Below are 27,954 nucleotides of genomic sequence, written 5' to 3'. Positions count from 1 at the left end.
GGCACTCAAAACTCTAAATCTGATTGAATGGAAAGGTAATTTTCCAACGACACATAAACAACAGTTAAATGATATTATGTCTGTTGAAATTTACAAAAAATTATTAAAGAGTCAAATAATAACTTTGCTTGAAGCAAGCAGTTCTATTGCAATTTTCCAGCTGTAGGATGAGGTGCAGTTGCTTGCAAGTTTAGCAAGTGGGGTTATGATGTGAAACTGCAAGTCACAGTGCCATTTTTGTTTTTGAAAATGCAAATATGAAAATTTTAACTTTGGTCTCCTTGGTTTGCTTAAGTTTACAGAGGAGACGTTGGGTCAAGCTGAGAAGAGAGAGTTGGATGCCCATTTGGTGAAGCTGAACAGGCAAAAAAGAAAACACAAAACGAGGGACTGAAAAAATAATGAAGCAAACTGAAGAGCTGTTGCAACCAAACCCAAGTACAGAATTTAATTTTGTGAGGCGTACTTTAGAGACCAAATGATTTGGGCTTTTAATGGTGACCTATTTAAATGAACAAAATCTGATTGGAATTGAAGTTTATGGAATGTTTAGAAGTTGCCACAAAAAGAAATGAGCATATAAATTAGATATTGTAATTAAGATAAATGAACAATACAATGAGCATGGTGTCACAGTATCTTCCTCACTCTACCATACATTACCGTTAAAAGTACTCCCCAATATGAACCGATGTCAAAGTATATACCAGAATTTATCGTACATCACTGTTAAACCTTCTCCCCATTGTGAATCTGGTGCCACAGTATCTGCCTCAGTCTTCCGTACATCACCATTAAACCTCTCCCCAATGTGAACCTGGTGTCACTTTATCTCCCACAGTTTATTTTACATCACCATTAAAACTTCTTCTTACTGTGAACCATGTGTCACAGTATCTCCCACAGCTTATCGTACATCACTGATAAACCTTCTCCCCATTGTGAACCCGGTGTCACAATATCTTCCTCAGTCTTCCATACATCAGCATTAAACCTCTACCCACTGTGAATCTAGTGTCACTTTATCTGCCAAAGTTCATTTTTTTAATCACCATTAAACCATATTCCCACAGTAAACCTGGTTTCACAGTGTCTGCCGCAGTTTATTGTATATCATTTTTAAACCATCTCATTACTGAAAATGCGGAGTAACAGATTCTGACTCAGTCTACCGTACATCAATGTTAAACCTTATACCCACTGTGCACCTAGTGTCACAGTATCTGACACAGTTTATAGTATATCACTGTTAAACCTTCTCACTACTGTAAACTCGGTGTCACAGTATCTGCCAAAGTCTAATGTACATGACCAATAAATTTTCTCCCCACTGTGAAACTGGTGTCACAGTTTCTGACACAGTTTATCGGACATTACTGTTCAACGTTCTCACTGCTGTGAACCCAGTGTCACAATAAGTGTCTCACTCTCCCGTACATCATCGTTGCACCTTCTCCAACTGTGAACATGGTGTCACTGTATCTGCCTCAGTCTTCCGTACATGACCATTAAATTTTCTCCCAACTGTGAACCTGGTGTCACTGTATCTGCCTCAGCCCTACCTTACATCACTGTTAAACCTTCTACCTACTGTACACCTGGTGTCACATTATCTACCTCAACACCATACATCACCGGTAAACCTTCTCCCCACTGTACACCTGGTGTCACATTATCTACCTCAACATACCATACATCACCGTTAAACCTTCTCCCCACTGTACTCCTGGTGTCACATTATCTACCTCAACATACCATACATCACCGTTAAACCTTCTCCCCACTGTACTCCTGGTGTCACATTATCTACCTCAACATACCATACATCACCGTTAAACCTTCTCCCCACTGTACACCTGGTGTCACATTATCTACCTCAACATACCATAGATCACCATTAAACATTCTCCCCACTGTACTCCTGGTGTCACATTATCTACCTCAACATACCATACATCACCGTTAAACCTTATTCCCATGTGAACCTGGTGTTACAGTATCTGACACATTTCATAGTATATCACTGTTAAACCTTCCCACGAATGTGAATCCTATTATAAAATAATGCTCCCCTTCTAAATCTCACAGTATTCTAATCCCCACCTAATTAAAAGATTCCAAAAAAAAGAGAAAAATCAATCCCCAAACGAGCTACTCAAAAGTAGTAGCTCCTTAAAAATTTGGGTGTGGTAAAGTCCACAAGAGGCAGGTGACTAAAGGACTCAGTGTCACCCACTCCCCCAGTCAGACTTTCACAAAGTATTGAAACAAAAACATTCAACCCAGTGATTCCAGTCCCAATGATTGTTCCGGATCTTCAATATCGAGAAGACTTTGCGTCAATTCAACTTTTTTCCCATTCTTTCCATATTTTCCAATAGATCATTTTTAAACCTTCTCACTACTGTAAACCCGGAGTCACAGAATCTGCCTTATTCTACTGTACATCTCTGTTAAACCTTCTCAGTACTGTGAACACGGTGTCACACTATCTACCAAAGTCTACCGTATATCACTGTTAAATATTCTCCCCATTGTGAACCTGGTGTCACAGAATCTGATACAGTTTATTGTACATTACTGTTAAACCCGCCGGATAAGCTCCAGATAGCGAAAGAGTAGTTCTCGCATCTGCAGGAACTGGGGATCATTCGACGCTCCGACAGTCCTTGGGCTTCACTGCTCCACCTGGTCATGAAAGCCTCCTGTGGCTGGCATCTCTGTAGAGATTATCAATGGCTTAATGACATGACAGTACCTGACCGTTACCCCATCCCTCACATTCAGGACTTTACAGCCAATCTGCATGACGCGAGGGTATTCATCAAGGTCGACCTGGTGCGCGTGTATCATCAAATCCCATTGCACCCAAGGACATCCCCAAAACGACCATCATCACCCCCTTCAGCTTGTTCAAATTCTATGCATCCCATTTGGGCTCAAGAAAACTGCCCAGAGCTTCCAGCACCTCATGGATATGGTGCGCAGGGATTTTAATTTTGTGTTCATTTATCTGGATGACATTCTTGTCGCCAGCGGAGACTGGGCACAACACAAGTCTCACCTGCACACCCTCTTCTCCCAACTGCCAAATTCGGCCTAATGATCAACCCAGCCAAATGCCAGTTCGGAAAAGAGTCCATGCAGTTCCCGGGCCATACCATCACGACCGAAAGAGCTACACCAGCTGCTATGGTCACTGTAATCAGAGAGTTTCCACGCCCAAACAACCTCAAGGAGCTACAAGAGTTTGCAGGTATGGTCAACTTCTATAACCGATTCATTCCAGCCGCTGCACACATCATGCAGCCACTCTTCGCCCTTATCGCGGCCAAGAACAAGATACGCCTGGACTCCAGAGGCCACGAAAGTTGCCCTCGTGAAGGCTACCCTACTCGTCCCCCCACACACCGACCTTCCTATGTTGCTCTCCGTCGATGCCTCTGCCACCTCCGTTGGTGCCATCCTGCAGCAGCAGGTTAATGGACAGTGAAAACCACTGGAATTCTTTAGCCAACTTCATCGTCCGCCAGAACACGTATAGTGCTTTCAACCATGAGTTGCTGGGCATGTACCTTGCTGTGCCTCATTTGCACTATTTCTTGGAGAGGAGGCCTTTCACCATTTATACCCACCCCAAACCCCTCACTCAGGCTCTCGCTATGGCTAGAGATCCCTGGTCGGCCTGCCAACAGCATCACCTGTCCTTTGTGTTGGAGTTCACCATCAACATTTGGCACAAGGCGGAGAAAGACAATGTGGTCGCTGACACGCTGCCTAGACTATGACCAGCTTGCCCCGGATCAGTAGTCCGATGATGAGATGCAAGCCTTCAGGACGGCCATCACGGGCCAGCAGTTCCAGGTCCTCCCGATTCTTCTCGGTGATTATACTATCCTGTGCGATGTCTTCATGAGCACCCCATGACCAGTGGTTCCCCAGCAGTGGTGCAGGCATGTCTTCCACCATATCCACGACCTTTCCCACCGTTCTATCAGGTCCAAGGTTCATATGGTGGCAGAATGCTTCATTTGGCACGGGCTTCGAAAGCAGATTGCAGACTGGGCCAGAACCTGCATCCATTGCCAGCTTTCCAAGGTACACAGGAACACCAGAGTGCCCGTGCAGGATTTTGAACACGTCTGAGAATGGTTCAGCCACATACATGTGGACATTGTCAGCCCTTTACCCGTTTCCCGAAGTAACCGTTAACTTTTCACGGTGGTAGACTGCACCACTCATTGGCCTGAGGTTATCGAGAAGCCTCCACAGACTCCTGCTCCCGAGCACTTTTGACCGATTGTATTGCCTGGTTCGGCATGCTGACCCACCTCACCAGCAAACGTGGCACGCAGTTCACCTCTTCACTCTGGGCACAGCTCACCAACAGACTGGGACTGGTCGAGCGATTGCATTGCCACCTGAAGTCGGCACTTATGGCCCGCCTCACCGGCCCCAACTGGGTGCATGACCTGCCTTGGGTACTCCTGGGCATCTACTCGACACCCAAAAAGGTCTGCAGGCGTTATCGGCTGAGCTGGTCTATGGTGCACCACTAGCCCTGCCTGGTGAGTTTATCAATGCACCTCACAACTTGCAACAGGCACCGCATGGTTTACTTCCCATCTCCGGGCCCAGTTGGAGTCATTCACACCCCCACCACCGCCCAGACATGGCACACGCGCCTCTTACCAGCCCAGTGAGCTGTATTCCGCAGAGTATGTTTTTATCAGATGAGACCCTTCACAGCACCCCTTCAAAGACTGTATGAAGGGCTGTACAGAGTCATCCAGCATTCAGGATCCACCTTCACACCAGACATTAATGTAAGAGGGAACTGTTTACTGTGGACAGATTAAAGCCAGCACACCTCAACCCCAATGAGCCAGCGGTCGCGGCTCAACCCAAGAAGCGAGGCTGCCTGACAAAAAAGGCCATTGGCACCGGTTCTGGGGGGGGCTGTGTGGCGCATGCCATTAGGCATGTGATCCAGCCCTTCATGTCATGCATGCGGTGGGGCAGCCGTCCAAAATGGCACCGTCGCGGGTTTCTCCCCTACCTCGGCACCAGGCTCAGAAGCCCGTGAACTGCGGCCCACGTGACTCCCCGGTACCCTTCTCAGCCAAGTCTGGGCTGGGAGCATAAGACCAGCCATGCAAACCTGAATAAAGGAATTTTTGCTCACTGAACTCAACCTGTCTGGTTGTAGCTGCCGCTACAGTAGTATCTTAGTTTCTTTTCCTTTCTTTTCTTTTTTATATATTATCAACATATATTTGTAAGCTCTGTAACATTGTGATTTGATTTTTAATTGTTATAACTTTCATATATATGTTGATTTAAATAAAATATTCAATGAAAGAAAATTCTTCAAGAATTGTGCAGAAGAAAATTTGGATGGGATGAAACTATCTCAGAATCCATCGCACAAGATTGGAGAAATTGGATTGAGTGTCTTCAAATACTTGGACGTTTGAAGTCAACAGACTTTGGATTGGCCACGTTTGCTGTTACACCATTTTGCTGATGTAGTGAAGGTGATTTTGATCCTGTCAGTTACTGAGTCCTGTGAAAACCAAGTGCGAGTACATGGTGGATTTGTAATGGGAAAAGCCAGAGTTACTCCATTAAAGTCAGTCACCAGACCTTGAATGGAATTGACTGCTACTACGGTGAGCAAAATGGACACTATGTTAAGAAGAGAATTACAGATGGAGTTAGCAGATTCTGAGTTTTGGCCTGATAGTACGTCAGTGCTTAAATATATTAATAATGAAATCATGAGGGTTCATATCTTTGTGACTTACAGAGAGAATGAAAACCTGGACAACAACAAATGTCAGATTTACCACAGGCCAGAGTTTCACCTGATTAATTCCCTTTTACATACGTGGAAGTTGATTATTTTGGTCCTTTTATATCACAAGATCTTCCCATGATCTTCCAGTTTAGAGTGTAGTGTTACCAATGAAATTGCTGGGTCTGTCAAACATATCAGGACATCATCTGCAAATAGATTAATCTCATCTTCTTCCTGGTTTATTTACCCACGATCCTTTAATGTCTGGATCTCAGTGAATATCTTCCACCAACGGTTCTCGAATCAAAATGAAGGGAGCTGGAGATAATGGGCATCCCTGCCCACTACACCTGGTTCATGGGAATGCTGAGGACATTTGTCCATTAGGTACAACCCTAACTTTGGGCTTATAATATAATACCCTGATCTAATTTATAAAATTGGACTATTGTCTGATTATTTTAAACCCTTTTCTGTTTATTTAATGAATACATAAAAGCCCTTCAGGTCTGTAATATTTCAATATTATCTATCTATTATAAAAGCCCTCTCTGCTCAGCAAGTTTCTGCCATTAAATACTGGGCCAAAATAACAAATTAAATCTTGCTTTGGATCCTGTTTTTATCAGTTCATTTGATCCAAGATAGACCTTTGCTCCAACTATGAACTTTATGGCCTGTGTGAAGAGGGGATAACAGAGCCAGTTCCTTGTTACTAGTTGTAATTCCCCAACTTCTGCTGGGAATGTAATAAATGGAAAGAGTATAGCATTTGGATCAGGCTTGCTTTAGATAATTTTGGAAAAATCAGTGAATCGCCCTTCATGGGCCATGACGGAATTACAGTTTTCCAAAAAAGTTCTACAATATTACCATTTTCCAAATTTGACACATAATCCATGATTGAAAAACTGATTGAGAATTTTGGCCAATTTAGGAACTGTTTTGGGCTAAATGGTTTTTCATTGGGCAACCCTATGATAGATAACCATCTTTTACCACCATCCTTGTTGGATGTAGATTTCAAGGATGTTATAGAATAGGTATTCAAAGTTTCAATGACCCCTTTATTTCAGTTAATTTTGCCACGTTCAAACAATTATCAACTAAATTTTGAACTTAGTAATCACTCTTTTTTGACATTGAAAAATTAGACATTTTCTTCAATCTAAGATTTTGGATTTTCCGTGAATTTCTAAGACTAATATTCTTCATCTATTTTTTTAAATTTACGGCTTTATGTTCATGGTGGATTAATAGCATGTATTTATAATAATGTATTGGGTTTAAAATCCAAGATTAAGAGCAGTTGTGAATGAGATTTAAATATAAAATTTCCAGAAGTAGCTTGGTATTCTATTCTCAATTGTATTAATGACTCTTCACTATATGCTAGGCATTGATTTTTACAATTTAAGGTGGTACAGGAATACATATGTCCAAACTGAAACTATCTCGCTTGTATGCAGATGTTGATTCACTATGTGAGAAATTTAAAATTTTCCAAGTCTCTTTAATTCCTCTGTTTTGGGAATGCCCAAACTTAGAGAAATTCAGGAAAGGCATTTTTCAAAATTTATCAATGGTTCTTAAGATCAATTTTGAACTCGTCCGTTAAATTGCTCTGTTTGGTTTTTCTCGTGATCCAGATAAACCATCGTCGGCAGCTCAGAAAAAATTTTGAGCTTTTGCTACGTTAATAGCCAGATGAGCAATGTTATTGAAATGGAAAGATGATTCTTCCCCGACTCATACACTGTGATTACATGATGTAATGTCCTTTTAAGTTTAGAGACAATCATATCTTATATTAAAGATAGAAAGTTCCAATTGATGAAATAATGGGGCACATTCCTAGAATTTTTCTACAATTGGAGGAACTAAATGTGTGGTTTGGCCATTCATCGCCTGTTCTCTGGGGGCTACCAGTGGTTCTACACTATTCTTCTTTTCTTCATTACATAAGATAACTTTGATTAGAGGGAGAGGTTGGATTAGACCTAATTTTTAGGTTTTTTTCGTTTTAGCAGTTAATTTTTTTTCTTTTTTCCTTCTATTTAATTTATTTCAGTTAATGGGTTTGACGGTGTTCTATAGATTATTTCTGATCAATTGTTTTTGAGGTTAATGAAACAGTTTGCCATTGTGTTCAAGATGGTTAAAGGAGAGAAAGAGTAAACACTCTTTATTCTGAATAAGATGGCATCTAAAGGATGACATGGTTGGTGTGGAAATTAGCACAACACCTTTACAGCACCAATGGTTGGGACCGGACCTGGGTTCGGGTCCTGCACTGTCTATAAAGAGTTTGAAAGTCTTCCCTGTATCTGCGTGGGTTTTCCTCAGGGGCTCTGGTTTCCTCCATCCATTCAAAATGTGCAGGGGGTGTAGGTCAATGGGGTGTAAATTGGGCAGCATGGCTTCAGGGCATGAGATGTTCTGCTACCATGCTGTATGTCTAAGTTAAAATTAACCGAATATGCAATATAAACGTAACTCATTTTATGGCATCGCGCGCTCATGTGCCTTCTCATAACATTTACTGGGTGATCTCTAAAATTTCTTGATTGATCAAGAACAGTCTCTACTCCTTTCTGAAACCTCTCATGCCTGGGTTCATCCCGATATCCATGTGTGTGTCCTCTCACCAAATTGTTTAAGAATCAGTGACCATAACTAAATCTTTCAGGTTCACATCCTTCCTCCCAGTTTTGTAGTGGAGTCTAATTCTTTGAATGATATTGCCATTACATGTACAATATAGATGTTGTATTTAAAATATAAAACAATCCACATCAATCATCAAGCTGCCATTTACACCTACCTGAGGGATGTGAGAGGACATCAGTACCCAGAGGAAACCCATGGAGTCAAAATTGTAAGGTTTGGAGTAGAGTGGATGAAAAACCAGAAGGCAATTGATGTGTTATGTTGTCTTCTGTTCAATGGATGAGCCTGGCTCGACATTTATCTCGATGCAGTTTTTTTGGAAGTTTATTTAAGAATTTTACAGAACCAAGAAAAAATACAACGTTTAATCTAAAACTACCCTCTACTACCTCCCACCTCCCTCCTCCCCCTTCTAATCTATCCCAGCCCCTATAACCCTCACCCCTACGAAGCTTATATTAAAAAACTCAATAGCATCGTCTCATAACAGACTGTTACGGTGTGACATCCATTTACATCTTGCAACACGTATAAGGCTTTTACTTAACATCTCAACCCATACATTCCAAATACCAACTTCACATCGTTATAAAAAAAGAATAATTATTTTGCAAATTATACGTTATTTTCTCTTAAGTAAATACATGATTGAATTTCATTGTGTCATCTATAAATACTCAATTCGACATCATTTTTCCAAGTTGCAGCTATACATTTTCTAGCCACTGCTAATTCTAAACGAATATATGCAATTTGAGGTTTCTCCAAGCGTAAATTTGCCATAATTGTATTCATGTATCCCAGTAATCATACCCATGGATCCACATATAAATCTATTTGAAAAGAACTCGCAAAAATTTAATCACTTTTTACCAAAAGGGCTTCAACTTTAAACATTCCCACGCTGAGTATAAAAAAAGTACCTGTCTGATCACCAAATCAAAAACACAAATCTGACCCACTAAATCCATATTTTGTCAGTTTTTCAGGAGTTCAATATAACTGATGCAGAAAGTTATAACTAACTAAACTATATCGTACATTAATTAATTTCATAACACTAACCAAACACATGTAAGACCACTCATCCACAGAAATAGGAACACATAAATCCTTCTCCCATTTATCCTTTATTTTAAATATATCTACCTTTTTCATCTTTTCTTGTAATAACATATCATTTCGGAAACAAATCCCTTCTTTCCCCTTATCAACAATTAATCTCTCAAATTTCATTTGACCAGGTTATACTAAAATTTCTACCAAAGCATTCTAATAATAAATCTTGTACTTGATAGTAAGCAAATAAAGTATTTTGTGATATTCCAAATTTCTCTCTGTCTATTAAACCAAAACAGTCCTCCAATAATATCACTTCTTTTGATTCCCAATCTTTCAAATAAGAATTATTCATAGAAAATGAAATTGTCTGATTCTGATATAATGGTGTCTTAGCTGAAATCTTACCTTTCGATCCTATAAACTGATTCCATTTATACCATTCTCCTATCAAATGTTTCAATACTGTCAGTTGATACTACTGCAAAAGCAGAGGATTCCATTTATATATAAAATAATGTATTGTTCTTTCTTGTATTTGATCCATCTCCACATTCACCCACATCGGAGGTTGGTCAATATCAAACAGTCTATTCATAAACTTTAATTGTGCTACTTGATAATAATTTTGAAAATGTGGAATTGATGACCTCCCAAAACATACCTCCATGTCAACTTTTGCATAGAGACTCTAGACAACTTACCTTTCCATAGAAAGAAACAATCTGCTTTATTTAATTCCTGAAAGAACTTTCCCGGTATAACACTCAAAATAGATTGAAACAAATACTGAATGCGTGGATATATACTCATTTTAATACAATTTACCCGTGTTAACAGTGACTCCTTCCATCTATTTAAATCAAACTTAATCTTATTTAATAATGGTACATAATTTAAGCTGTATAAATTTTGATACTCTTTATCCATTATTATGCCCAAATAATTTTATTTGACCATTTAAACTTCATAAGTTGTTTACAATCTGAATAATCTCCATCTGATATTAGTAATATCTCACTTTACTTTATAGCCTGACATTACCCCGTATCTTTTCAACAAATTTTGTAATGGTTCGAAAGAATTCTTAGGTTGAGACAAATATATCAACACATCATCTGCAAACAGATTAATTTTATACTCTTGCCCACCAATTGTAATTCCCTTAATATTCATTTCTTGCCTAATTGCTTGGTTCTATAACTAATGCAAATAAGGCTAGTGACAGCGGACGACCCTGTCTAGTGGATCTAAACAAATTGAATGCCTGCAAAATCTGTCCATTTGTCATCACCCGAGCAGGAGTATTAGTATATAATGCCTTAACCCAACTGGTAAAGAGTGGTCCAAATTTATATTTTTCTAACACCTTAAATAAAAATTCCACTCCACACTGTGGAAAGCCGTTTCCACGTCTAGCGCTAATATCATTGTCTGGTTGAGTTGTCTTGAAGCATTAATTATTGTAATTAATTTAGTAATATTATCAGCTGAATACCTGTCCTTGATAAATCCTGCTTGATCCACATGTACTAATTGCGGTAAAAGGTTAGCCAATCTGTTTGCTAAAACCTTTGCTACAATTTTGTAATCTACATTCAATATTATTATTTATTAATATTAGTCTGTATGACACAACTTTTAATGGATCTCTGTCTTTCTTTGGGATGAGTGTTATTAATGCCCTTGAAAACGATTCTGGAAATAAACCTGTATCAGTGGCGAGCTTCAGTACATCAGAATATTCCGGAAATAACAAATCATAAAAATTTCTCTAAAATTCCAATGTAAATCCATCTTCTCCAGGGGATTTTCCACTTGTCATAGATTGTAACGCCTCCTTAAGTTCCAAATCAGTAAATGAACCATCCAAAGTCTTAATATCCTCTTCCTCTAATAAAGGTAAATTTAAATTCGACAAAAAACAATCAATCTGCTCCATATCCGAATTCCCTTCAGATAAAGTCCCGATAAAATGTACAAAATTCATCATTAATATCCTGTGGTTTATGTTATCTCTGAATTTCTCCTAACTGCATTCTAGGCACTTGTTCAGTTTCCAATTGCTAAGTTAAAACCGTATGTGCTCTCTCCCTCAACTCATAGTAGAGCTGTTTCCATCATTGAATTATTTTTTCACAATTGTATTATAACAAAGCTTCAATTTGGACAACTGTATTTTATTATCCTCAGTTGAATTTTTCTGAAATGTCTTCTCTAATGTTGCAATTTCTTTCTCTAAGTCCTGAATTTCTGCTATATATTGTTTCTTCACTTTTGCTGTGTAAGTAATAGTTTGACCTCGTAAATATCTTTTTTAAAGTATCCCATAACATAAACTTACTTTGAACTGATCCCTTATTCGTTTCTAAAAAAACCTAATCTGATCTCTTACAAGCGTAATAATTTCAGGTTTTTTTTAACAACATTTCATTAAATCACCAACAATAACAAGTTTCCACCATCTCTGCGATACTACGTGAAATTAACAATAATGAGTGATCTGACAGAATCCTACTCTTATACTCAGCCTGTCTGATTCGACCCTGCAAATGGGCTGATACCAAAAAAAACTATTCTTGAAACCGAATCATGACGTGCAGAATAAAAGGAAAATTCCTTTTCAGTCGGATTCCTCCATTCCCATATTTCCACTAAATTTAAATCCCCCATCAACTCAGTTATTCTTTTCGCCATTTTGTTTTTTTTTCACAATTTTTCGAGATTTAATCAACAACGGATCCAAACAACAATTAAAATCTCCTCCAACCATAATATTCTCATTGATTGATTCAAATATAAAAATGCATCAGGAACAGAGTGAACATCATCTTCATTCAGTCCGTACAAATTCATCCAAGTCCAAGCCTCTGAAAATAGTTTCCAATTAACCTTCAAAATCCTCTCTACATGAGCAGAAAAAGATTCTAAAAAGGCACCTTTTTATGTATCTCCCGATAGTTTTTACCTGGCCCACCAGGAGTCACTGTTTTCACTTTTGTACATGGTTTTTCATTGTTTGAGAAGATTTTATAATTTGCAATGTTTTCCCGGGAATTTTAACAGCTCTTGGCTAATATTGTGAACTCCGAGTTGCGCACATATTGAAATATGAAAATAAAGTATCTATTTTGAGGAAAGAAGGAAAGGACACTGTTGGTGACACATCTCAGAGAGCAAAGGTGCAGGAAGGGGGAACATTGCAGAGTGCGTCGAAAGAACCAAACACTTGTTGATCCAAACCAAGACTTTTATTAACTAAAAGACTGGAGCATATCATACGTGGGTCGACCAGTCCAGAATGACCTGGTCTGGCTAGGAGAAATCCTTTAAGACCTGCCAGTAGGTGTGGCTACACTCTCAGCCAATCACAGTCATCCTACACTACACTCTGGACAGATACACATTGGTGTTAGAATCTGTACTATCAGGGGGACCGACCAGAAGGCAATTGCTGTGTTATGTGGCTTTCTGCAGGTGTGCAGAAATGCTGGGAAACAATTCTGGGGGCCATCTCTTTTTCTTCACCCGTTACAGAGCAGCAGGTAGCTGGGAGAAAACAGCAAGGCTGCAGAGAGACAGATAGATTAGGAGAATGGAAAAAGAAGAGGCCAGTGAATTCCAAAGTAGGAAAATGTCTGGTCATGAACTTTGGGAGAAGGAATAAAAGGGCAGATTATTATTGCATAGGGTGAACATTCAAAATTCTGGGGGAGATGGACCTTGGCATCGCCGTGCAGGATGCCCCATAGGTTAACTTCCATGTTGGTGGTCAATCAGCTGATTGGAATGTTGGTATTCATATCGCAAATAATAGGATATAAGAGCAGGGATGTGATGTTGAGGCTTAAGAAGACACTGGCAAGGCAGCACCTGCAGTAGCGGAGAGAGTTTTGGGCTCCTTATTGAAGAAAGGATGTGCTGGCATTGCAGAAGATTCACAAGAATGATTCCTGGAATGAAGGGATTAATATATGAGGAAGGTTTGATGGATCTTGGACTATACTCCTTGGTGTTCAGAAGAATGATGAGTGGTAGGGGTCCTAAGAAGCACTTCGAATGTTGAGAAGCCTGGATACAGTAGATGTGGTAAAATTATCTCCCATGTTAGAGGAGTCAAGGACGAGAGAGCACAACTTCAGGGTTGAAGGATTCCCACTAAAAACAGAGGTGCAGAGGGATTTCTTGACACACAGACTGCAGAACCTCTTGAATTTTTTAAATGGTGGCTGCAGTGACCAAATGATTGGGTGCATTTAATGCACTTCAACTCTGTCTGCTGCAACAGGGTGGATCTCCCAGTGGCCACCCATTTCAATGCTTACATGGCTGACCGTGGACTCAAGCACATTTAGATTCTGATGAAAACAATTCATTAAATCAGTAAAAGTTCAACCACAGCAACTGCTGGAATATAAGTTATACAAAACTGCTGGAAAAAGCAGGTCAGGAAGCCAAGAACTGGAGAAGTAAGAAAACAAGTGTATTTGAATTGACAGGTTGGAGAAAACACAGAATAGGTGTTGGGAAATTTGCAAAGAAAGTCCTGGCCAAATAATGTAAGAAGCAGCCAAGTGGAACCACAAGATGCCCCTGTTATGCAATTTTCCCAGGTGGCACATTTTTGTGGCCTTGTCTTGAGATGTGCATCTATATGTGGTGCTTAAAAACCCACCGTTAAGCTGGAGGAGCTCAGCCCGGATTTTCAGTGTCCATAGGAGATCAAGATATATTCCCAACATTTCAGTCCTGAGCCCTTCTTCAAGGAATGAGCCAGATACAGGAACTCTTAGAAAAGGCACTTTCAGGTGGCCAAATGCCCCACTTGTAAAGCCGCATATAATGGCAATATGGGCTGCCAGAAGGCCACCTGAATGCGCAGGATGCGCCTGCCAAATGAACTTGGTAACCCTCCTCCGAGAGGTATAATCGGCACAACACAGAAATGCTGTGGTGCCGGGTGGAGGTGTTTGTTGTGTTTACCATTTTTGTTTTTGTTCTGCGGTGTTCAAGTGTGGAGTGTATTTGCAATGTGATTTGTCCGTTCCATGGTTTACATCTAGTTTAAACATAATGTGAAATGTTTACATTGCTATATCGAACTCAGATATTTATGAAGCAATAAGATTTCTCAAAAAATGTTTTTTATTACATTTTTGACAAGCACACAAGTCTCATTTATATGCAACCATTACTTCACGAGAACACATAACATGCCAGGCAGTAGGCTCATGTTGTCGCATTGGGTGGGGAGGGTGGAGGGGGGAACAAGTTGTGGAAATTAGGAGCTAGGTGGCAGGGTCATACCCTTACAGGATGGACAAAATGGCAGAATGGATGGCCTGGTGCCCATGGGCCTGCTGATTGCGACAATCTGTGCTAATGGGTGCAGGACCATCTGCTTCAACCAACGTCCACTCTGACAGAAAGTCTTCCTTGTTAATCTCACATATATTGTGCAGGACACAGCGAGCAAACACAACACCTGGGACTAAGGTGGTAGAGATATCCAGACGGTTGGACAGGCACCACCGGCAGCCATTTAGACGGCAATATGCATGTTCCACCACTATCCTTGCAGAATTAAGGGCCTTGTTAAATCTTTGCTGATCCAGATCCAGTCCTTGGTGCTGTGTGAACCCCTTCATCAGCCAATTTCGTAGTGGATATGCCAGATGACCCACAAGATGCGCTGGAACCTCCACTCCATTAACATCCTTGGACACCTGCAGGCACAACAATGGAGAATGTTGTTAATTCATACACATGACCGTTGACACAATAAGCATACATAAGATTGACACATGGAGCTTTGTAGGGTGAACACTCACGTCAGGTGGGAAGTGGTATCCGCCCTGGTCCTCTTCCTTTCTATACAGAGGAGAGTTGGCAAGCACTCGGGCATCATGGGTACTGCCCGGCCAACAAACACATCTGAGAAGCTGTAACGTGAATGGAAAGCACAGTGAAGTGATAGACATTGAGATGTGATGTGATAAAGACCAATAAAGGCTTAGCTCACCAGAATCTGTGGTCGACCACCGCTTGCAGAACCATTGAATGCCAGCCTTTGCGATTGTAGTAGGCTGCAGCATGCAAGCTGGGGGCAATAATGGGAATATGTGATCCATCAATGGCACCGGCACACATTGGGTATCCCCTTTGCACCAAGCTGTCATTGGTCTCCTGGAGACATGTTCCAATGGGCAGGGACATGAGACGTTTACCTCTGGGCAGAAACAATGTCAAGCTGGCACTGAAAGGTGTTGTTAAGGTTACTGAACGCTTACTATACCTTTTGACAATTCACATCTGATAGGTAACAGACTCCATCAGCTGTGTTTGGGCAGGAAACCAATTTATGAATGGGCTGCCTTTTGGCAGCTCATTGACTCGATCGGTAGTCAGTTAGCGCTACTGCATTAAAAATATCAAGGAAGACATCATGGATTTTGGAGATTGGGACCCTGTTGGGAAGAATTGATCATTGATCCCTGTCTGGAAGATTTGCTGGCCTAAAGACTTATATTTTCTCTCCCAGTCTGTTCTCTGGAAGCCTGTGAATGAGTAAAACCTATACTGGTTGTATTTTCATCGAGATTCATAGCTATCCTATAAACAAAAACTTCTCCATGTCCGCCACAAGAGCGGGGATCTCCCAGTGGCCACCTGCTTCAATTCCCCATCCCATTCTCTTGCTGACAGCCTGTTCATGGTCTTGTCGTGGCTGCTAAAGGTGGTGCTACTGAAATGAAGCACCTCCACACAGTATGAAGTGAACCAGTAACTGCCTTTATGTGAATCTCTCGTGCTGCTTTTAGGGGACGACCTCATTCCTCTCTGGGGTGCACTGGTCTAGGGGAGTGATGTCAGTGCGTTGCGTAGTCATTGCCTGCCCAGTGACGTGCAACCAGGATGTGGCAACATCTCTCAGGCAATATGTGTCGCCAAACGCATGTTTCTCGTGAGAAGGGAAGGGGGGCCTATGCCATCTTGTACCAACTGACTGGGACAGCGATTCAGCCCGCCTGACCACATGGTCGCTCGGCCTGCTATGAAAAACCTCATCCCTATCACATCCAATTAACACCTTTTGTTGGGCTGGATTTGTCCCCTAACCAGAATTCTGAGCCTTTCTGAGATTTCCTGCTTCTGGGTTATTCTGTTTATTCCTTGAAGAAGGGCTCAGGCCTGAATGCTGGAAAGAATAGCTGAGTTCCCTCAGCATGTCGGTGTGTTTGTAATTATAATCACAGCGTCTGCAGACTTCTGTGTTTCACTCATCTTTATTTGTAATACAAAGAACTGATGTTGGCAGTGGTGGTGGGGAGAGAGTGGGGGGTGGGGAACCATCTGATGGCATCCTCATTAGTACCTGGACCTACCACTTTGTGTCAGCCTATCCCAACAACTGGGAGCTACAACCCTGCGACAGTTCCCATAGAATTAGAGGACTAACAGTAGATCTGTGTGGAAAGAACAACCTTAGCTGCTTCTTGCCCTTTCGTGTAAGACTTTATTCGTAATAAATGATCGACCACAAAAAACCCTGTTCCAAGTCTCTTTCAGCCCTTAGTATCATGTCCATACATTCCCATCATTGAACATTTTACATGCGCTCTCTGTTTGCACTCGGATGGTGAGTGGGAGCAGTTCCTTTGGTGCTTCAACCTTCTCCCGACCCCTGCACAGAAGCTGTTCTTCATCCTGCTGATGCTGGTTCTGATCCTCCTTTCTCTTCCTTGATGGGAGCAGCTGAGAGATGCTGTGGGCAGGGTCAAAGGGCTTCTCCAGGATTTGGCATGGCCTCTTCAGACAAGGATCCTGCTAGATCACACTGATGGGGAAGAGGGAGACTCCAGTGATCCTCTCTGTTGCTCTGAGGGTCCTGTGGATTGACTCCAATCCATTTCTCTGCAAGGACCCTCTCATCCAGTTTAGTTTGTACTTGTGTGGTGTTTCAAGGTCCCTCGGCCTGACGGAGATTGCCGATTCTATCGCATCTGCTGATTCCAAACGACCTTAGTTCCTCCGTCCTGTCGGGTCAGTCCGATTTAATGTTTCTCATCTTTTGTTTGATTTTTTAAGATTGTGTAGTGGATGTGTGTGGGGTATAAGTGCATGGGTGCTTGTGGGTGGGTATATGTGTGAGCGTGTGTAAGAAGGGGTGTGAGGGAAAGTGTGTGTGTGTGTGTGTGTGTGTGTGTGTGTGTGTGTGAGGGAGTGGGAGTGTCTGTTGGCATTTGGGTGTGTGTGGTAGTGTGTGTGTGCGTGCATGTATGTGGGGGTTTTATTTACAGTGAAAAAGTATATACAGAATATTTACAATATATACAGAAGAGTGAACAAATATATACAAATATATCAACGATCAAATATATACAGAACATATGTACAAAGCACAACATCGACGTCAAATGAAAAGAACTCGACAAAATTATCTCACTTATCGAACACGTCCCTGATATAAAAGCACATCTACCAATTTGCCCCGAAATAGTTGGGGTTGTGTGTGGGATTTGGGATGTGTGTGTGGAGTTGTGTGGAATTGGGTGTGTGTTTGTGGACTGCATGTTCAGGTATTGGGGTGTTGGATGGAACGTGTGAGTGGATGTGTGTGGTGTGTGTGGGTGAGATTGTGCGGTGGATGTGTGTGGGTTATATGTGCATGGTTGCTTGTGGGTGGGAATGTGTGTGGGCGTGTGTAAGAAGGGGTGTGGGGGAGGGTGTGTGTGTGAGGGTGTGTGTGCAGATATGTGGGGCTTTAGTTTACAGTGAAAAAGTATATACAGAATATATACAATATATACAGAATATATACAGAACAGTGAACAAATATATACAAATATATCAACGATCAAATATATACAGAACATTTGCACAAAGCACAACATCGACGTCAAATGGAAGGAACTCGACAAAATTAACTCACTTATGGAACACGTCCCTGATAGAAAAGCACATCTTCCAATTTGCCCCAAAATCATTGGGATGTGTGTCTGGAGTTTTGTGGGATTGGGGTGTGTGTTTGGGGTCTGCATGTGGGGTTATGGAGGGAATGGGTGAGGGGTTGTGTGTGGGGTGTGTGGGTAGGATTGTGTGGTGGATATGTGTGGAGTGTATGTGCTTGGGTCCTTTTGGGTAGGTATGTGTGTGGGCGTGTGTAAGAAGGGGTGTGAGGGAGGTTGTGTGTATGTATGTGTGCGTGTGGGAGGGTGTGGGAGTGGGTATGTGTGCGTGTGTGCATTTCCTTCTTTCCATTTTCCATAAGTGAACAAATATATGCAGACATTTGTACAAAGCACAACATCGACGTCAAATGGAAGGAACTCGACAAAATTATCTCACTGATAGAACATGTCGCTGATATAAAAGAACATCTTCCAATTTGCCCCGAAATAATTGGGGGGACCTATCCTGAACGATTTTCAGAACCTTTCATTCTAAATCCCGACTTCCAGACCCATATTATATTCGTCTAGGAACAAAGTCTACTTTAAATACAAGAATCTGGTTCAGAGACGGGATTAAGGGGAGAGGGAGAAAAGAGATTCTATTGGAGTGTGGATGTGTGTGTGTGTGGGGTCACTGTGGGAGTTGTCTGAGTGTGTGGATTGAGTGTGTGGCAAGTGGATGTGAGAGGTTTGTGTGGGGTGAGTGTTTGGTAAGTGTGGGGATGTGGGGTGTGTGTGTAAGTGGGAGTGTGTGTGGGAAGTGTGTGTAAGTATGTGGGTGTGTGGGGTGTGTGTGGGAATTGTGTGTGGTCTGTGTGTTGTGTGGAGTCAGTGTGGAAGGTGTCTGAGTGTGTGGGAAGTGTGTTTGTGGGTGTGTGTGAGAGGTGTGTGTGGGGTGTGTGTAAGTGGGAGTGTGTGGGTTGTATGTGAGGATTAGTGTAGGGGGCTGTGTGGGGGTGTCTGAGTGTGTGGATGGGGGGTGAGAGTGTGTGGGATGGGTGGATGGGGGTGTGGAGGGGTGTGTGTTGTGGGGTATGTGTGTGGGAGTGTGTATGAGGGGTATGTGTGTGGGTTATGTGTGGTGTGTGTTTGTGAGGGATGTGTGTTTGTGGAGGGTGGATGTGTAGGGAGTGGGGTATGTGGGGGGTGGGTGTGTGTATAGTGTGTTAGTGTGGGGTGTGTGTGTGTGAGTGATGGGTGAGAGAGGGGTGTGTGTGGGAAATGTGTGTAGATGAGTGTTTGTGAAGATAAGTGTAGGGGCTGTGTGGGGGTGTCTGAGTGTGTGGGTGGGGGGTGAGAGTGTGTATGAGATGGGTGGGTGGGTGTTGTGGAGGGGTGTGTGTTGTGGGGTATGTGTGTGGCAGTGTGTGTGGGTTATGTGTGGTGTGTGTTTGTGAGGGATGTGTGATTGTGGGGAGTGGGTGTGTGGGGAGTGGGGTGTGTGGGGGTGGGTGTGTGTATGGTGTGTTAATGTGGTGTGTGTGTGAGGGATGGGTGTGTGTGGGAAGTGTGTGTAGATGTGTGTTTGTGAGAATATGTGTAGGGGGCAGTGTGGGGGTGTCTGAGTGTGTGGATGTGTGGGTGGGGGGTGAGAGTGTGTGGGATGGGTGGAGAGATGATGTGGAGGGGTGTGTGTTGTGGGGCATGTGTGAGGGTGTGTGTATGAGGGGTGTGGGTGTGGGTTATGTGTGGTGTGTGTGAGGGGTGTGTGTGTGGTTGTGAGGGGTGTGAGTTTGTGGGGGATGGGTGTATGGGGAGTGTGTGAGGGGTGTGGGTTTGGGGTGTGTGTGGGGGTGTGTATGTGTGAGTGGGTGTGTGTGGCAGGGTGAGTGTGTGTGTCAGTGTCTGTGTGGGGCACCAACGTATATAGGTCATGGCAAGCATTGCATGCGCCCCCACCCCGCTTGTCAGCGCTACTTCCATCCCCATACTTGTCAATGACGACGTCATCTTGCACCCCTTGACACATCAGCGATGGCACCAACCTCCCTCCCTCCATCAGCGATGGCACCAACCTCCCTCCCTCCATCAGCGATGGCACCAACCACCCTCCCTCCATCAGCGATGGGACCACCCCACTCCTTCTATCAGCGATGGCACCAACCTCCCTCCCTCCATCAGCGATGGCACCAACCTCCCTCCCTCCATCAGCGATGGCACCACCCCCCCTCCTTCCATCAGCGATGGCACCAAGCTCCCTCCCTCCATCAGCGATGGCACCACCCCCCTCCCTCCATCAGCGATGGCACCAACCTCCCTCCCTCCATCAGCGATGGCACCAACCCCCCTCCCTCCATCAGCGATGGCACCAATCCACCTCCTTCCATCAGCGACGGCACCAACCCCCCTCCCTCCATCAGCGAAGGCATCACCCCCCTCCCTCCATCAGCGACAGCACCAACCCCCCTCCCTCCATCAGCGAAAGCACCACCCCCCCTCCCTCCATCAGCGACGGCACCACCCCCTCCCTCCATCAGCGATGGCACCAATGCCCTCACCCACACCTCCCCATGGGTCAGCGACTGCACCAATGCCCTCACTTCCACCATGGGCGCTATTTTGGGGTTTGTGTGTGTGGGGAATTTGGGTAAGTCTCTGATGTTTGGGGAGGTGTGTATGGTGTGTATGTGTGGTGGGTTAGTGTGTGTGGTGGGTTAGTGTGTGGGGTGGATTTGAGTGTGGGGGTTGTTTGTGTTTGTGTGGTGTTTTTGTGTGTGAGTTTGTGTGTGTTAGGGGTTTTGTGCTTGTGTGGTGTTTATGAGTGGGGTTTGTGTGTGTGTGGGATTTGAATATAGAGAGTGTGTGTGTGGGTATGGGATGTGTGGCTTGTGTGGGGTTTGCATATGGAGGGTTGGTGTGTGTGTGTGTGTGTGTGTGTGTGTGTGTGTGTGTGATATACGTGGAGGGAATGTGTGTGTGTCTGTGTGTGAGCGCATGAGTGTGGGGGAAATATGTGTGGGGTGGTGTGGGTGGGTGGATTTGCGGGTTTGTGTGTGAGGGGGTTGTATGAGGGAGTGTGTGTGTGGGCGTATTTATGGGGTGTGTGTGTGTAGGGGTATGTAGTTCGGGATGTGTGTGTAGGGCAATGTGAGTGGGAGTGCATGTGTGAGGGACTTGTGTGGGAAGGTGTTTGTGCAGGGTCGCATTAGTGCGTGTGCATGGTGGGATTTGTCTGGCAATGTTTGTGTCAAGGGTGTGAAGGGTGTGTGTGCGGAGAAATAAGTGTGGCAGTGCATGCGAGGGAGGGAGTGTGTAGGGGGCATGATTGGGAATGGGTTTGTGCGTGGGTTGTGTGTGCAGGGGTGTGAATGCGGTGGTGAATATGGAGGGGCGTCCATGTGCTGGGTGTGTATGTGGGGTATGTGTTTGGGGATGGGTGGAGGTCTATGAATGGGTGTGTGTGTGGTTTGTGTTGGGTGTGTGTGGGACGGGTATGTTATTGTTTTTGTGGGGAAGTCTGTAGGGTTATGATTGTGTGGGGTGTGTATGTGGGGAGTGAGTGGGGGATGTCCATTGGGGCCATGTTTTTTGGAGCAGATGTGTAGGGTTGTATTGTGTGAGTGTGCGTGTATGTGTGTGTGTAGCTGGGTGTTGATTTTGTGTTGGTTGTGTGTGGGAGGTGGTCAAGTGTGAATGTGTGTGTGTTTGGGTGTGTGTGTGAGAGGTATATGGGGTGTGGGTGGGTGTGTGTGGGGGGGACTGTGTGTGTGAAAGGATGTGTGTACGGGTATGTGTGTGGGAGGTTTATCTGTGTAGGGGTTGTATTGTGTGAGTGTGCGTGTATGTGTGTGTGTAGCTTGGTGTTGATTTTGTGTTGGTTGTGTGTGGGAGGTGGTCAAGTGTGAAGGTGTGTGTGTGTTTGGGGTTGTGTGTGAGAGGTATATGGGGTGTGGGTGGGTGTGTGTGGGGGGGACTGAGTGTGAGAGGATGTGTGTACGGGTATGTGTGTGGGAGGTTTATCTGTCCAGGGGTTGTATCGGGTGAGTGTGAGTGTGCGTTTATGTGTGGGATGTGTGGCTGGGAGTTGATTTTGTGAGTTGTGTGTGGGAGGTGGTCATGTGTGAAGGTGTGTGTGAGGGGTGTATGTGGGCGGTGTTTCTGGGTTGTGCGTCGGGGTATACGTGTAGGTGTGGTGTGTGGGAAGGGGACTGTGGGTGCATTGGGTGTTTGTGGAGTGAGGGTGTGGAAGGTGTGTATGAGTGTCGAAGGGTGTTTGTGTATATCTGTCAGAGGTTGTGTGTGGGGGAGTATGTGTATGGGGGATATGTGTGTGTGTGTGCGCAGAGTGTATGTGTGGGAGTTTGTGAGCGTGAGGTTGTGTTCCTGGGATGTGTATGTGTGTGTGGGGTGTGCATGTGGGAGGTGTGTGATTGTGGGGGGTGTGAGTCGGGGCTTGTATGTGTGGAATGTGTGTCTGGGGATGCGTGTTGGGGGTTGTGTGTAGGGTGTGTGTGTGGGAGGTGTGTGATTGTTGGGGTATGTGTCTGGGGTATGTGTCTCGAGTGTGTTGCAGTTTTTTCAGGGGGGGAGTCTAGTGTTTTTTATTGTTGGTTGAGGGTTTTTGTTTAAGTTAATTGTGAAAGATTGGGTGCCATTGTGTAAGTTGTAATAAGTAATTTAAGTTTTACAATTGTTAATGTTAAGGGTTTAAATCACCCAATAAAAAGGCAATGTGTGATAGATTATATTAAGAAGCTAAAAGTAGGGATCGTGGCAAGATAGCGTAGAGTCTAGACATGTAATCTCGACCTCTCTGGCCAGATTTTTAAATACCTGTTTTTTAACCTTTGTTTTCAAGTTTAAACTTTTTAAATTTTAGTTTAAAGTATCAAGCAATTATTATGGCCACTAATGGTAAAAAGATTAAACCTCAAGTTCATAAGAATATCCATTTTCGAAGTGCTGAGGATCTGGGGACTAGACGACCTGAAACAGCCCCTGGCTCAATTTCTTCATTGCCTAGACCCCAAAGATTTCCTGTGCGGGCTGAAAAAAAATCTATTGCTACCAAATGAAGGATGGCGCTGGAATTACCCATTCCCCGGAAGAAGGTGCGTGTTCCCAAGAAGTAGAAAGCCTTTTGATTTCAATGGAGGGAGCACACAGGAAAATGTCTCCATTATTGGAAATGCATCAGGTCGACGTCGATTCAATCCAGTTAAAGAAGTTTTGTGGCATAAAGGTTATAAGTCTACTTTTCGTTACCCTGCAGTGTTGAAGGTGTTTTACGGAGTCTATCAATTTTGGTTTTTTGAAACTGATTGTGAAGCAATGATTTTTGCTGACTCATGGCCAGATATAAGAGGACAAAGACATAGTCCAGCATTATCTCCTAAAGAAAACTTTGGTAGCTCTGGAAAAGGAAGAAATGGCAAAAATGGGAAAAAAACAGGAATGGAAAGAGTCCAACTTCTGAAATGGGATTTTCAAGATTGGAGTCTTTTGGGTTAAAAGAATTTTCTTATTCTATTTTTTCTTTTGTTCTTATAATATTTTGATGTTACTGACTGTTTGGCTGGGCAAGGAGAGATTTGGACTTTCTTTACTAGTCATCAGCCACTGGTGGGTGACCCACACCCAATTTTTGTTTAGGGGATTACTACCTTTTGGTAGTTTTTTTTTGGGGGGGGGGGTTTCTTTTTTTTTCCTTTTTCTTTATTTTTAAATTTTTTTTATTTTTAATTTTTTTTTAGTTTTTAATTTGTGATTTTTTTATTGGAGGGCCTATATACATTAATTTGAGTTTTTATAGAAAGATATTATTGGTATTTAGTAATAATAGTAGATATGTCAAAGTTGAGGTTTGCTACTTTTAATGTTCGAGGATTAAATAGTTAGGTTAAACGTAAGCGGGTCTTGGCATATATTAAGAAAATGAAAATTGATATTGCTTTTTTACAAGAAACACATTTGAATGTGAAGGAAAGCGTGAAATTAAAAAGGAACTGGGTTGGGCATGTATATTCTTCTTCATTTAATTCTAAGGCTAAAGATGTAGCTATTTTGAAACGTAAAAATGTATCTTTTGAATTACAATCAAAGGAGAAAAAGGCAGAAAAAATAAAAATTTAAAGAAGCTAAAAGTAGATATTGTCTTTTTGCAAAGGACTCATTTGACAGAAAAAGAACATTTGAAGTTGAAGAGAGATTGGTCAGGACATGTAATTTTTTCTTCATTAAACTCTAAAACTAGAGGCGTGGTGATATTAGTTAATAAAAATAAACTTTTTGCTGTGGATTTTTTTTTGATAATGTTGGAAGAGTACTGATTGTTAATTGGAAGATTTTTTTCTGAAAGTTGGACTTTAATGTATGTTTATGCACCAAATGAAGATGATCAGACATTTATTTCAGGGACATTTTTAAATTCGAATCAGGCATATGGGAATGTGTTAGTCGGAATAGATTTTAACTGTTGTTTGGATCCCTTGTTGGACAAATCTCCAAAAATTGTTGAAAGAACTAAAATGGCAAAAAGACTGTTTAAGATGATGGAGGATTTAAATTTAGTGGAAATTTGGAGGAAATTAAATCCAACTGAGAAAGATTATTCACTTTATTCAGCTCGGCATAATTCTTTCTCTAGAATAAATGTATTTTTGATTTCTGTGCATTTACAAGTAGATTTAATTTTGCAGAATATAAAAGTAGGTTATTCTCATATCCTTCATTAAATGTTTAGGGACTGAATTAACTGAGACAGCTTATCGATGGAGGTTTAATGAAAAGTTATTGAAGAGACCAGATTTCATTTAGTAGATGAGAGATCAAATTATTTTTTAATACAAATGAAAGAAAATTCAGTTCAAAGTAAATTTATTTTGTGGGATGCTTTAAAAGCAAATTTGAGGGGACAAATTATTAGCGATACAACTAAGAGAGAAAAAAACTATTTATTCGTAAGTTTAAATTTGGAAAAGGAAATCGAAGGCTTGGAGAAAAAAATTTAAAAAAATTATACAGAGGATAAATTTATCTAAAGTGAAATTACGTTATAATTTACAAACGTATAAATATGAGAAAATGATTTTGCAGTCTAAACAATGTTATTATCAATTGGGAGAAAGAGTGCATATGGTTTGGCATGGCAACATAAAACTGAGCAAGTATCAAGGACAATTAATGCTATTAGGAAGAATGGAGAAATTACATAAATGAATACTGATGAATTTTTAAAATTTAATGAAAATTTATATATGTCAGAGGGTTATCAAAAAATGGATCAAATTGATTTATTTTTATCTAGTTTAAATTTGCCAGTGTTGAATGAATTTGAGGTAAAGAATTTAGATATTTTATTTACTGAATTAGAATTGAGAGAAGCTTTGCAATCGATGCCTGATGGGAAATCTCCTGGAGAGGATGGATTTAAGGTGGTGTTTTATAAAAAATTTAATGATTTATTATTTCCATTATATAAAGATGTTTTGAAACAAGCAACTAAAATGGATGTATTTCCAGAATCTTTCTCAAAAGCATTGATTACAGTTATACCTAAAAAAAGAAAGAAACTCTTTAAAAAGTGTCACCTTACAGACCGATATCATTATTAAATGTTGATTATAGATTGGTGTCAAAAGTTTCAGATAATAGGTTAGTGAATTATTTGCCAAATTTTTTTACGTAACAATCAGGTAGGGTTTGTCAAAGACAATATAGTTAAATTGTCATCAGATAATATAGTTAAATTGATTTCATTAATTAATGCTAAAAACAACAAGATAATCAACCAACGGATATATCTTTGGATGCTGAGAAGGCATTTGATCGAGTTGAGTGGAAGTTTTTGTTTAAAGTATTGGAAAAGTTTAATTTTGTTCCATTTTTTAGGGGTTGGGTTAGGGCTTTATATGCAGAACTTACGACAAGGGTAATAACGAATGGTGAGATTTCAAAATCTTTTAATTTATCTTGTTCTACAAGACAGGGTTTTCCTCTTTCACCTGCTTTACTTGCTTTGGTGACAGAACCTTTACCTCAGGCTGTTTGACATGATTTTGGTGTTAGAGGACTTAAAGTGAGAGAAAATGAAAATAAAATTAGCTTATTTACACATGATGTTTTTGTATATTTAACTAATCCAAAAACTTCACTAAAATTATCACAGGACTTGTTGAATAAGTATGGTAAATTATCGGGATATGAGATTAATTGGGAAAAGAGTGAGGTTTTACCAATAGCAGAAGAAGATTTTATGGATTGTAGACAAATTACTAAATTTAGATGGTCAAATAAAATTAAATATTTAGGAATAGTTGTAAATAAAAATGATCATGAATTATTTATTTTGCATTATGTACCTTTATTAAATAAGGTTAAAATTGATTTAGATAAGTGGAAAGATTTACCACTGACCTTAATAGGAAGAGTGAATTGCATAAAGATGAACATTTATGCTCGAGTACAATACTTTTTTCAATCTATTCCTTGCATAGTTGGGTTATTCTTATGGAAAGGTAAATTATCGAGGGTTTCTTTCCAAAAATGGACTTGGCATTATAAATTGGGTGGTTTGCAATTACATTGTTTTTATAATTATTATGAGGTGGCACCGATGAAGTTTATTAATTGGTTATTTGATAATCAACAATCTCCTAGGTGGGCAAAGATAAAGATGGCTCAGATTTTGGAAAATAATATTAATCATTTCATTTATAAATGGAATCCTTTATTGTTACAAGAATTTAAATTATCCGTTTTTCGACATATAATGAATATTTGGTAAAATCGCAATTTAATTCTTGATTCTATCGGAATAGTTTCGATAAGATCACCATTATATCAGAATAAATTAATTCCCTTTTCATGATAGAATCCTTACTTAAAAGATTGGGAAATTAAAGGATTAGTGAATGTAATAGATTGTTTTGAAGCAGGGAGGTTTTGTTCATTTAAAAGGTTGCAGGAAAGATATGGTATTGCATCAAATTCTTTGTTTATTACCAACTTTGAGATTATTTAAAGAAGAATTATGGGAAGGAAATAAATTTACCAGGTCAAAAGAAATTTGAATTATTAATTGCAGATAAAGGTGAAAAATGCTTTATTTCTGATATGTATAGGTTGTTGCAGGAGAAAATGGAAAAAGACAAATGGGAAAGAATTAAATATTATTTTGACATGGGAGGAATGGTCAAAACTGTGTGTTGACGGTGTTACCAAGTTAATTAATGTGAGGTATACTATGGTCAATTAGAATTTTTTGCATCAATTATATTCAACCCCTGAGAAATTGAAGAGATATGGATTCAGTTTAACAGATTTCTGTTTTAGATGTAGAGAGCAGAAAGTTACTTTTGTACATTCAGTTTGGTCGTGAAAGAAAATTAAGCATTTTTGGGAGGAAATTATAAAATTTTTGAGGGATTTGTTTCAAAGGGATATTTAATGGATCCAAAAATATGTTTGTTGGGTTATGTTAATGTTCCATTTGTTGATTCAAAATGCCTAAACCATATTTGGCTTTGTTAA

General features: G+C 41.2%; 2 protein-coding genes across 3 annotated transcripts in view; one reads left to right on the top strand and one right to left on the bottom strand.

The window, feature by feature from the left end:
- The first annotated feature begins 323 nt into the window (after positions 1-323).
- The window catches only part of LOC138750580 (microtubule-actin cross-linking factor 1-like), a 96,080-nt gene continuing 68,449 nt past the window's right edge, over positions 324-27,954 (top strand). Inside the window, exon 1 of the mRNA XM_069912690.1 lies at positions 324-438. The gene's annotated coding sequence lies outside the window, so the exon portion shown is untranslated. The remainder of the gene's footprint in view (positions 439-27,954) is intronic.
- Positions 14,657-20,531, bottom strand: LOC138750576 (uncharacterized). Of its 2 annotated transcripts, none has more exons than XR_011349392.1 (2): positions 15,361-20,531; positions 14,657-15,255 (listed from the first exon to the last, which is right to left on the bottom strand). XR_011349392.1 is itself a non-coding variant. In XM_069912682.1 (2 exons), the coding sequence occupies exons 1-2, from the start codon at positions 15,706-15,708 to the stop codon at positions 14,839-14,841; spliced, it is 765 nt and encodes a 254-aa protein (XP_069768783.1). In that variant the 5' UTR covers positions 15,709-20,508; the 3' UTR covers positions 14,657-14,838. The 2 variants fall into 2 exon arrangements, 1 of the variants encoding a protein (XP_069768783.1); XM_069912682.1 differs by having other exon boundaries at positions 15,361-20,508.

The sequence above is a fragment of the Narcine bancroftii genome, unplaced genomic scaffold, assembly GCF_036971445.1.
Source record: "Narcine bancroftii isolate sNarBan1 unplaced genomic scaffold, sNarBan1.hap1 Scaffold_168, whole genome shotgun sequence".
Taxonomy (NCBI): Eukaryota; Metazoa; Chordata; class Chondrichthyes; order Torpediniformes; family Narcinidae; genus Narcine; species Narcine bancroftii.
Note: the sequence above shows the minus strand (reverse complement) of the source record. Positions and strands in the feature narration are given on the sequence as shown.